The sequence below is a fragment of the Pezoporus flaviventris genome, unplaced genomic scaffold, assembly GCF_033815535.1.
Source record: "Pezoporus flaviventris isolate CSIRO_AGI_PZ_B2104156 unplaced genomic scaffold, CSIRO_AGI_Pfla_v1 ptg000080l, whole genome shotgun sequence".
NCBI lineage: Eukaryota > Metazoa > Chordata > Aves > Psittaciformes > Psittacidae > Pezoporus > Pezoporus flaviventris.
Genome location: NW_026892628.1, coordinates 1,561,778 through 1,573,623, shown reverse-complemented (window position 1 = coordinate 1,573,623; position 11,846 = coordinate 1,561,778). Strand labels below are relative to the sequence as shown.

Genomic DNA, 11,846 nt, shown 5'->3' with positions numbered 1-11,846 from the left:
GGGGGGGAGAGGAGAGGAGAGGAGGGGGGGGAGCTCCGGTGCCGAGCCCGGTGCTACCGGTACCGGTGCGGCCGCGGGGCCCTTTGTTGTGCGCCGGGATTATGAATGGCTCCAGGCGCGGCGCGAGGGCGCGCGGGGGGGGGGGGGGGGGGGGGGGGGGCAGGGATGGAGGGGGCGGAGCCTTGCGCCCGCGTGGGCGGGAGGAATCCGGCCGGGCCGCCCCTCCCACCGGGCCACGTGGGGAGCCTTCCCCCTCTTCCCATTGGCTCCTTTCCGCGGATGTCTGCGCTGCCGGCTCCCTCCCATTGGCTTGCGGCCGCCGGAGGAGCCCGGAGTGAATGAGGGCGAGGCCCCGCCCGCGGGACGTTGCTACATTGTAACTCCCCCCCCTCCCCCTCCCCTTTCCCTTTCCCCTTCCCCCCCCCCCCCCCCTCCCCCCGTCGGCTCCCACGGCTGAAGCTCGGCGGCGGCGGCGGCGGCCGGTTCGGCGGGTCCGGCCCTGAGCGCGGGGGGAGCGCCGCGTCCTCCCCGCCCCTCGCCGCGGCCTCGGGCCCGCTCCCCGCCCCCTGCACCCCGCACACGGCGAGCGGCGAGCGGAGAGAAAGGAGGCAGCGGGCGAGGGCAGCGCCGCTTCCACCCCCCCCTCCCACCCCCCCCTCCCCCCATCCCCGCCGGAGCGGAGGAACCGGGTTTTGGTTTTTTTTTTTTTTTTTTGTGGGGTTTTTATTATTATTATTTTTTTTTCTTAAAGATTTTTATAATTTTTCACCGTTTTCGCTGTTTCCGGGGCCCGCGGGGGCTCCGCTCGCTGCCCGCACCCCCCCTCTTCCTCCCGCTCTATCTCGGAGGACTCGAAGCGCAGCCGGAGTTCCCGTGGGTACCGCCGGGGGCGTGCGGTGGAGCGGGTCCCGCTCCCTCCTTTGTCCGCCTCCTCCCTCCTCCTCCTCCTCCTCCTCCTCCTCCTCCCCGCGTTCCGCCGCCCCCCGCCCCGGGCACCGACCGACCGCCGCTTCCCCCTCCAGCGCAGGTCGGCGGATGGACCCGCAGCCCGGCGCCAGGAGCTGCAGCGCGGGGGCCCCCGCCTGCGAGGTGGTCCCGAACGAGCCCCCCATGAACCTCTACATCAACACCACCACCGGGACCCGCTATGAGCTCTCCGTGCCCGCCGAGGAGACGGTGGAGGGGCTGAAGAGGCGCCTGTCCCAGCGGCTCAAGGTGCCCAAGGAGCGCCTGGCTCTGCTGCACAAAGAGAGGTACGGCTCGGCTTGGGGGGGGGGGGTCCCATCCCCCCGCAGCGGGGCTGGGCGCGGGGGCGGCCCCTCGCACCGGGCTCGGCACCGCACAAAGGCTCCCGCCCCCCCTTTCCCTTGCCTGGCCCCATTCCTCCGCGGGTCGGGGGGGGGGGGGGGAGCGGCCCGGGGGCCCGCGGGCGGGGGCGGGCCGGGGACCGGGAGCGCGGCCGCCGCCCCCCTCGCCCGGCCCTTGCCGGGGCTCCGTGGTGGGCGGCGGGCCCCGGTCGTGCCCCGCGGGGCCCGGCCCTTTGTTCTGGCTCAACTTCGGTGGCGGCGCCCGGTCCGTTCTCTCTCCGCCCCCCCCTCCAAGCCCTAGGGTGGGGAAGGGGGGGGGTTGTCTTTGTCTGCCGGAGGCCCGGCCCAAGGGGGCTGCGTGGCCCCCCGAGGGGAGCAAAGCTTGAGTAGGGGGCGGGCGGCCCCATGTTGCGCTCGCCCCCCCCGGCCTGGAGTAACTTGCGGAGTCTCATCTGGACCGGGATGGGAAGGGGGGACCGGGGACACCGCCTGTGTCTGCGGGTCCCGGGGGGGGGCCACGAGACCCTCACCCCGTGCTTCCACCCCCCCCGTGGCCAGGTTTCCTGTGCCACACAGCCCACGGGTCCCTCACCAGCTCTCTTGCCCCATTGCCACTGCATAGTGCGTGGAGCAGGGGTACCCCAGCACCTGTGCTGCCACCCCCCCCCGGGGTGCAGGGGGCAGCTGGGGACAAGGCAGGGCAGTGCTGGGTACCTCCTGCCTTGGGGTGGGGATGCTGAAGGGGGCTCAGTCCCCTGGGAGCAGCCGGGCCTGCAGCTTGTGTCCCCCCTCCTGTTCCCCCCCCATGCTGGTGCACGTAGCTGGGCCTCGCTGAGGCCGCTCTGACCCCGCTTTTGCAACCTCCTCTCTCCTGCAGCCGGCTCAGTTCTGGAAAACTGCAGGATCTTGGGGTTGTGGAAGGAAGCAAACTGACGCTGGTGCCCACCGTGGAGGCCGGCTTGATGGTAAGCAGCCTTTTCCTGCTGCTCCCTCCCTCTCTCCTTCCCTCCCACTCGTCCCCATCTATTATTAAAGCCCTGGGCGAGGATGTGCTGGCAGCCCTGCGGCTCCGCTGCCCCGGCCCTCGCCCAGGAGGCAGCAGCGCTGGGCTGGGCATGCAGCAGGTTTAATATTTCACAGCTTTCTCAGGGCTTGTGTAGAAATAGTGGAAGTGACATGTCATCCCTCCCCTCCTGCCGCACAGACGCCCCCTCCTTCTCTGCATTTGTAATCTTCATTTCCCCCCCCCCTCCCTCCTTTTTCTTTTTCCAGTCCCAGGCATCCAGGCCAGAACAGTCGGTGATGCAAGCCCTGGAAAGCTTAACTGAAACTCAGGTGAGAGGCTTGATGCCGGGGGAACAATGGGGGGGGGCAGAGGCGGGTGCGTGGGGGATGCTGCGACCCTGCTCGTCTTCCCTTCCCTTCCCGAAAGGCTTTGGTGCTCGGTGCTTGGTCTCTTAGGTTTCACCTTCAGCAGGGGTTGGGAGCGCTGAGGGTGGTGCCCGGGGCGGGCACCGTCATCCTGTGCAGCGCTGAGCGCAGGGAGGCCCCACGCCGCAGCGCTCGCAGCCCAAACAAGCCGGGAGCTGGGGAGGGCAGCGGCGCTGGGAGGTGAAGTGACTCATTCAAGGTCACGGAGCAGGTCGGCAGCACAGGGCCCTGCTCCCGGCTGTGGGGCTGCAGCCCCCCCCCATTGCAGAGCCGGGGGTGCTGCCTGCCCCATGGCAGCGTTGAAGGGGGGGGGGGGGGACAGCTGGGTTGCGCCGGGGGGCTTCGTGGGGCTGCAGAGCCTGGATTCTCCTCCCAGCACCCAAAAGGGGGCTGTTCCCCCTCTCCTTGGAGCCGTCCTTGGTTGGTGGGGGGGCGGCCGTGCCGTGATGGGGTGCTCTGATGCTCGGTGGCCTTGTGCTGGGTGCCAAGGAGGGGGCGCGGGTGGGGGCCGTGTTTAGAAGATCTGGGAAGCTCCTTGGTGGCTGCGGGAGGTGTCGTGGAGGGGGGTCCCTGCGGGGAGGAAGCGTTCCCAGGGCTGGGTGCGTGCGCAGGCGCCAGCTGCCTGCCGCGAAGGTGGAATTTACCCCCAGCCGCGCAGGCCCTGGCTCCTTTGTTTTCCATCTCTCTCTGCTTGCTGGTGAACTCGTTCCTTCCTTTCTGGCCGAGGCTGCAGCTTCCCTGCCTTAATGACGGGGTTGTTTTAACCTGCTTCGCTGCATTTGGAGCCGGGGCTGAGCCCTGCCTGCCCCAGGGCCAGACAAGGGGGGGGGCTTGGTAGGGGCATGACTGTGCCCCCGTGGGCACATGGCAAGGGCCAGGGCTGCTCTGCTCCTAGAAGCCCTTGGTTGCCCCGGGTGCCCTTGGCTGCCCGGGGTGACCTTGACTTTGGCAGCTGCTTTAACCCATTGTGGACCAAGGGGTTGAGCTCGGACCTGGAGTCCTGGGCCAGCTCTGGCCTCTGCCTTTCCCCCTCCCCATGGAGCCCGGTTTGCTCAGGGGGTGCTGCCCATCCCCACTGGGGTGCAGAGCTATGGAAGGGGTCCTGGGGTCCCAATGCATATCCTGGCCTCAGGGCTGCAACAGCTGCAGCCCCCCACACTGGGGTGGGATGTCCTGGGGAGCAGCAGCAGGGCCAGGGCACTCATGGAGCTGCCCGGTGCAGAGGGGCTTTGGGGGAACCCTTTGCATCTGTTGGGGCTCGTAATGGCCAGCAAGGCTCCCATTAGGGCAAGCGCAGCAGAGGGGAGGTCTGTGGGCTGCAGGCTGCGGGCCCCCGGGGGCCCTGCAGCCTGGTTTTCCCCTCGGGGCTGGGCTGGGGGCCTGGCAGCCCGGGTTTGCTGCGGGAAGTGGCTCTGTGCCTCCTGCCCACTGCAGGTTCCTCCTGGGCGGGTGATTCAGGAAGCTGGGGCTGTGCAGGAGGAACCGCCAGCACCTGGGGGGCGGGGGGGGGGACAGGAAACCACTCCTCTCATTCATGCTTTGCTCGGCGCTGCCTGCGTCATGCATCCTCCTGCATCCTCCTGCATCCTCCGGCAGCGCAGGGGGAGCTGCGCCGGCTTCCTCTGGGGGCGGCGGGGGGCCGGGGCGCTGCCACCTCCTCCCCACCCTGGTGCTTATGGGGAAGCGGCTGCCGGGCAGGGAGGAGGTGATGGGGATGCTGTGCCCCCCCTCCCACCCTGTCCGGTCCGGGCGGGTTGGGGGCTTCCTGGAAGGGCTCCGTGCGCTTCCTTCCGCTGGGCACGCTCGGAGCCGTGCCCGGAGCCGGCGCTGGATCCTGCAGCCTCAGCGCTTCCTTCCCCTGCTCCCTCTGCCTGATTTGGGGGGGGACACACACGGACACAACGTCCTGCCCAGCCGTGGGATGTGGCAGGGCCGCTCCGGCCCCTTCTCTCCTTGGCATGGAGTAGCTCCCCCCCAGCACGGGTGTCTGGGTGTTGGGACCCAGTTGTCAGCCACAGCTGTGTCCAGCTGGAGAGTGCAAGAGGATGCCGGGGGGGGGGGGGCATTTCCTGCTCCCCCCTCATGCTCTGTCTGGGTTTGACTTCCCCCTCCGCATCTGTAAGGAGCTGGAGCAGGACCGTTTGCCTGTGTTTTTGGGGGGTGCCAGCAGGGCTTGGGGGGGCCGGGGGTGTCTGAGGCTGGGGGTGACGCGGGGCCAGGCGTTGGAGCGAGGCAGGAATGCGGCGTTCCCTGAGTCATCCGCGTTTCTCAGAAGCAGCCGGGAGGGAGGCACTTGCCCCATCCCTGTGGGCCCTGAGCCCGGTGCGGTGCAGCCACATCCCCCCCCCCGCCCCTGCTTCCAGGGCTTGCCAGGGTCCTGGGGGACCCCCGGCCATGGAAGCTTTGGGGGGGGGCCCAAGGCATCTCGCAGGGCGGTCCCCATGGCAGAGCAGGCTGGCAGGGACCGGGTCCTCCCCGGGCGGCTGTGGGCGGCCGAGCAGGCGCTGGGTGGGACGTGTTTGCATTGGAGCGGCCGGGTTTCGCTGGGGGGGAGCGGTTGGCAGCGGTGTGGGGTGGGTGCTGGGAGCCCTGGAGGGCTGCAGGGGCCAAACCGGCTCCTGCCTATGGGGAGCTGAGGAGGGATTTGGGGGGGGGGGGGGGGGTGTGTCTGTGTGACCCTGCTGCTGGGGATCTTTATGGTGCTGCTGGGAAGTGTGGGCTTGGGGTGCTCTGGTTCTTCCTGATGCTGGCGAGGGGTCAAGCAGGGCGCAGGCAGGTGTGAGTCAGATGGAGCAGGGAGGCAGCCCCGGCGCTGGCTGACGTCAGGGGGCCCCGGGAGGTGCTCGGGGCTCCCCCAGGCAGCTCCGGTACCGAGCGAGGGCAGCCGGTGCTGGGGTCGGTGCTGAGGCTGGTGTGGGTGCTCCTGCACCTCCGTGTGGGACGGAACCCGGGGTGGGGCTATGAGACCCCACTTGGGGTCCCTGCAGGGGGAAGGATGGGAGCTGCCGTGCCCATCCTGCGCCCCTTCCGCACCCATGGGGGGCTCCATGCGGGTGCCCTGGGGATGCTGAGAGCCCTTGAGGTGATGCTGAGGCGGTCGCGGCTGAGTGCGTGGGCTGCGGGCAGAGCACCCGAGGCAGAGCGTGACCGGTGGGGCAGGATGGGGGCTGTGGCGCCGCTACCCTGCTGCCGCTGGGGCTCCCTCGCCCCATAACCCCCGTGTCCGGAGCGGCCGCGGCTCCTTCCCACCCCCAACCCCTTCCTCCGCGGCCCCCGCTTGGGGCTTTGCTCAGGGTATTTTTAAAGCTGCTTTTCCCACGGCTGCTCAGAACCGGCCTCCACCGGAGCGGGTGCGGAGGAGCCGGGACCGGGGGGGGGGGGGTGCTGAGCTCTGCAAGGGGGAAGGGAAGAGGCGATGGGGGTCAGGGGGTTGTTGGTTCCGCTTGGGCTTCATCCCAGGGTGCCGATGGGCTGGGGGCGGGTGACGTGTGCCGGAGCCGTGCCCGCGATGGGCTGGGGAAGCCGGTGCCTGCTGCGCCCTGGAATGGGGCGGGGGGTGCGGTGGCGTCATCCCCATTAGTGGTGACCCAGTGTCCGGCCACAGCCCTGCCTGTGTGTGAGCCGTGCAGCCCCCTCCCCACCGCAGCATCTTGGGGGGGGGGGGGGGGGGCTCCCCTGTTCCCTGGCACAGATGTCGAGTGATTTATGCCCACTGGGGGGGGGGGGGAAGGAGCAGGTGTTGGGGATTGGGGCCCCCCCCTCTGCAGCTGCGACCTGGGCAGGGTCACGGCCCTGCTTTTGTCTCCGTGCTGCAGCTGCTCCATCACCTGCCTATGAGGATGATGAGGCCTCCGGGGTGGGCAGGGGCAAATCCTGCCCTTGCAGCCGCTCCACTGGGTCTGCCCCGGGGGGAGAACGTGGAGGGGGGGATGTGTACTGCCCTCCCCTGCCTTTCCTGCCTCATAGCCCCAAGGCATGGCAGTGGGCACAGCCCGGACCCGGCATGTCCTCGCCTGCTCCCTCCCCCATCCTTCCTGCACGGAGCTTGTTCGCTGTGCCGGGGGTGCAGCTGCCCCCCACGGGCTCTGGGCTGGCTGGGGCAGTGCTCCTGCCTGCAGCGGGCTCACTGGGGGGGGCACGGGGTGCTTTGTGCTGGGAGATAAAGGGCAGGAGGGGAAAAATCCCCCCCCTTCCCGGCATCATCAGCTGATGGAGCTGGCACCGCGCTGGGGTCATGCCGGGACAGCGGCCGGGCTTGCCGGGCTCGGGGAAGGGCTGTGGGAAGAGGATCACCCCTTTGCTGCCCTAAAGACCCATCCCTGTGGGATGTGGGATGTGGGGCGGGGGGGGGCCGTGCCATGGGTTCACTGCGCAACACCGGAGCTGACGGGGGTCCTTCTCTCCCCAGGTCAACGACTTCTTGTCGGGCCGGTCCCCGCTGACCCTGGCCCTGCGCGTGGGGGACCACATGATGTTCGTGCAGCTCCAGCTGGCGGCTCAGCAGAGCAGCGGGCAGCTCCAGCACCGGCACCTCATCGCCAGCCGTGGCGAGGCGGGGGCCGCCGCCAGCCCCCACTGCCGGACGCTGCACGGCGGCGCCGGCTCCGGCTTCACCCGCATCCCCGTGGTGCCCGCCTCGTGCCAGCAGAGCCCGGCCCCCAGCCCCGCGCCCACCGCGCCGGCCCCCCCCATGTACTGTAACACCCCCCACGCCGCCCCCGTCACCGCCGGGATGTTCCGGTCGCACGGGGCCAGCACGCAGACGGTGAACAGCAGCGTGGTCTCCTCCTGCTCAGAGGTGAGGTTTCTTTACGGAGGGCTCTTGGTGCCTTCGGGGTAGGGGAGCAAAGCTGGGCAGCCTGGCACCGCTGTGGTGATGCCTTTCCCTGCCTCGGTTTCCCCATGCTTGGAATCAGGGGCTGCAAAACGCTCCCATGTCCTGGTTAAGGGCTCAGGGACAGGGTGGGATCCAGGCTCTTCCTCTGCTCATCTTCACACACCGTTCTCTGCTCCTGCTTCCCTTTTCCCCTTGCACAGCACAGCTGGCTGATGGGGGTGACTCCACAATGCATGGAGGGGTGGGATAACTGTAGTTCCTTGTGCTCCAGTAAAACCGGGGCTGGTGGTGCCTGCTGGACCTGCTGCTCCTTGCCTGCTATGGGGTCACTCTGCCCGTTGGGGGTGTGGGGCAGAAGGGGCTTGTGTTGTGGGGCTGTGTCGTCCCATCCCGCTCCCAGAGGCTGACCCGGTGTCTCCCATGCGTGCAGGTGGAGTGCGGCACCCGCAGCAGCAGCTCCCCGGGCAGCAGCCCCGCGCCCGCCGCCCGGTCCCGCAAACCCGGTGCCGTCATCGAGAGCTTCGTCAACCACGCGCCTGGGGTCTTCTCAGGGACCTTCTCCGGTGCGTGGTGCTGAGCCCATCTGGGATGGGGCTGTGGGTCTGGGCAAGGGGGGGGGCACTGTGGTCCTTGGGGCTCGTCTCATCCCCCCTTCCCACCTGCAGGCACTTTGCACCCCAACTGCCAGGACAGCAGCGGGCGGCCGCGGAGGGACATCGGCACCATCCTGCAGATCCTGAACGACCTCCTCAGCGCCACGCGACACTACCAGGGCATGCCCCAGTCCCTGACGCAGCTCCGCTGCCAGACGCAGTTCTCCTCATCCTCCTCGTCCTCCTCCTCGTCCTCCTCCTCGCCACCAGCCTCCCCGGACCTCGCCACCAAAACTACCTCAGAGCCGCTGCCGGCGGCCGCAGCATCCCCACCCCTGCACCCCGTCGTCCAGTGCCAAAGCCAGATCCGGATGTGCAAGCCCAGCGGTGAGCCCGCCTGCTCCGTGCCTTGTGTGGGATGGGGCTGCTGTCCATAGGGCTTGGTGGCTGGGATGGGCTCAGGAGCCCCTGCAGGCCCCCCCCCACCCCGAGCTGCCCCCCCTTTGCGTGGCATCACCCCATAACAGCCTCAATGGGGTTGTGTGTTTGACCCTGGCTGTTGGCTGCTCCTTGCACTGCTGATTGAAGGCACCAGCCAGGGTGGGGGTCTGCAGGGTCTGAGGGTTTGGGGGGGGGGCACCCGGGCTCTGGCTCCTGGACCACCCCTATTTGCAAGCCCACTGCCCGAGGATGGGTTTAGGGGTCCTGGGGTGCAATCGCTGGTGTTGGGGCTGGGGTTTGTCCTCCCCTCAGCGTTTTCTCTCCCTTCTCTCCTGGCCAAGAGGGGTCCAGGCTCCCCCCTGGGGGTGGCTCTGGACCAGCTCCTGGTGGCCTGGCCGGAGCTGTATCCCATGGCGTGAGTGGGGGGGAACCTGCTCCCCCCCCACTGGGACAAGTCCTCGCTGGGCTCACCCCACTTGGCCAGAGCCCCTCGGGCCCCCTTGGCTCCAGGATGGGGAAGAGATGCCCGCAAGCCTCCCACCAGTGGCTCTGCTGCACCAGGACCCTCCTCTGGCCGCTCTGGGGTGGAATTGTTTGCCCTTAGAGAGGGGTTGTCCCCCTGTGCCCCGCTCTTCCCTTGGCGTGTTCCCACCCACGGCCCTGGAGGGTGATGCTGGAGCATCCGCAGCATTCGGGGGCTCTCCCGGCCAAGTTTATTCTGGAGCAGGGTCCCTTTTTTTCCCTCTTTTCCCCAGCACCGGAGCCCACGCTTGGAGCTTCAATTGCTCGTCCTCCCACACGGCAGAGCGGGGCCAGGCCTGCACCGGCTGCTGTGCTGCAGGGAAAGCCCCCCCACTCCCTTGGCACAGCACCACGCAGAGGGGCTTCTCCCCATGGGGGACCAGCCTGGTGCTGCCCATCCTATGGGCTTGGGTTAGGACCCTGCTCTAGGGCGAGGGGTGTGTGTGTGCATCCATAGGGTTTCGGGGTGCAGGGCAGCCCCCCCCCCCATAACAACCTCCTCTGTGGCATTGCAGGGGACCGCTTGCGGCAGACGGAGAACCGGGCGACGCGCTGCAAGGTGGAGCGGCTGCAGCTGCTCATGCAGCAGAAGCGGCTGCGCAGGAAGGCGCGGAGGGACGCGCGGGCCCCCTACCACTGGCTGCCCAACCGCAAGTCCAGCCGCACCAACAGCAACAGCAGCGTCTCCAGCGAGGGCAGCCTGGACCTGGACTTCGAGGACTCGGTGTGGAAGCCCGAGGTCAAGGCAGACATGAAATCAGAGTTTGTCGTAGCATAGAGCCCTACCCCGGGGGGGGCCCCGGGGCCGCGGACTCTGCCGGGGATGGGGTGTTGGGGGGGGGGGGGGGGGAGGAGGATGCTCCCGCTGCCCCCCCCCCCCCGGCCGGCGGTGGTGTCATTTCTGTTGGCATGGGCCAGATCTCCTCTAGATTTGCCATCTCCTGCGACCGGATGCCTCGGGGCTGAGCCTGCCTGTGCCAGGGAAGCGTTTCATTGTTGGTTGGGGGCAAGGGGGGGGTGTCTAGGGCAGCCTCACCCCCCTCGCTCGGCTGGGGATGGGGAGATGAGCGGGGTGCAGGCAGGAGCCGCTGCCTCATCCCGCATCCTCCCCGGCAGGGAGCAGGGGGTCCTGGCCCCCGGGGGGGGGGTGGTGGTCCTTGGGGGATATCAAAGCTGCTGCTTTGCTGTGAAGAGGGATGCAGTGGGGTGGGCTCCACTCCCCCCCCCCCCCCCCAACGTGTCCCCCTGCCCCTGATGCAGGCAGGAGGAGATGAAGTCTCTCTTGGAGGTGCTGAGCCCCCCCCCCCGGGTTTGGGGGCCGTTTGTTTTCCTTCCCTTCTATATGTAGCATTGCTCGGCTATGGGGCTGGGCCCCCCCCACCCCGGGCGGCTGGGGGGGGGGAAACGGGACACACGCGTGTGCCTGGGCGCTGCCAGCCCTGTGCCGCAGCCTTGGGGAGGGGGTTGTGGGGGGGGGATTTGGAGCCGGGTTGGGGGATGGGGGGGGGGGAATCCAAGGGTGGGGAGGAGGGGGGGGGCGGGGGGAGGGCTTTGTTTTGGGCTGGGTTCTCACTTTGTTTTCGGAGGGGGAAGAAGCGGCGCTTCCCTCCGCGGCCGAGACCAACTCCCGAGGCGCTGGGCTCGTCCCGCGGCCTCCGCGCTCCTTGGATCTGGGGGGGTTTAACTTAAAAAAGAGAAGCAAAGGGATGGAGAAGTAAGGACTGAGCAAGCCCAGCGCTCGGGGCTGATATTTATAGACATTACTTACCCGACTGAGCCAATACTGACATAGTCTTGCATAGGCCGTAGAAATCCTTTTTCTTGTCCAACCTTGATTTTTTTTGTCCCCTCGTCAGGAGATCTGTGCAAATAGAGAACCCCCGTGCTGTGTTTTTTTGTCTGTAAAAGTCTTTTTTTTTTTTTTTTTTCTTTTTTTTGTGTGTGTTTTTTTGGGGGGTGGGGGAGGGGGAGAGCGAGGTTTCCGGTCTTTAATATTTTATTTTTTATTTTTGAAATAAATTTGGGCAGTTCTGGATGCACCGAGGCTGCGCCGTGGCGTGTTCGGCATGTGTGTGCACACACGTATTCAGCATGCATAGCACACAGGGACATGGTCAGCACGTTGTATGTGCACACACATAGAGCCACGGGAGGGTTTGGGGGGGAAAGGACCTTAAGCTCATCCAATTCCAAGCCCCTGCCATGGGCAAGGGCACCTCACACCATGTCACCCAAGGGCTCTGTCCAACCTGGCCTTGGCCACTGCCAGGTAGCCCATGCACACGTTCAGCTGTGCACATCTGTATGTGCATGCAGAGCCCTGCAGATGTGCTCAGCGCTGCACGGTTGCACGTGTGTGTGCACGGCTCTGCTCACACCAGAGCAAGAGCAGCCTGGAAGCATGATGGGGGGTGATGGAGCTCCCTGGTCCCCCACCACCACCCCTAGGAAGGGTTTGGGGCTGGGGACCCGCTGTGGGATGTGCCAGGGCCGGTGTTTCCAGACCACAGCCTGTGTGTGGTGCTCACCTGACCGGGTGCACCCGGTCCCATCCTGCTGCCTGGGGGAGCTGGGCCAGTTCCACCAGCCCGGCTGGGTGCAGGCTCTGCCGCCCTCCCTCCTGCGTCACCGTGGGGCAGAGCTGAGGGTGGGTGCCCACGGTCCCGTTGCCACCCTGACACTCTGGTTCGATCCATGGGGCCGGGCACGGCTGTG

The 11,846-nt window shown here is 67.7% G+C and overlaps 1 protein-coding gene across 1 annotated transcript; it reads left to right on the top strand.

Moving 5' to 3' along the window:
- Nucleotides 1-834: 834 nt before the first annotated feature.
- On the top strand, nt 835-9,954 carry MIDN (midnolin). The gene is made up of 8 exons (XM_061474627.1): nt 835-873; nt 1,028-1,253; nt 2,185-2,272; nt 2,580-2,642; nt 7,147-7,536; nt 8,006-8,138; nt 8,241-8,555; nt 9,647-9,954. The coding sequence occupies exons 2-8, from the start codon at nt 1,036-1,038 to the stop codon at nt 9,907-9,909; spliced, it is 1,470 nt and encodes a 489-aa protein (XP_061330611.1). The 5' UTR covers nt 835-873; nt 1,028-1,035; the 3' UTR covers nt 9,910-9,954.
- Nucleotides 9,955-11,846: the final 1,892 nt, after the last annotated feature.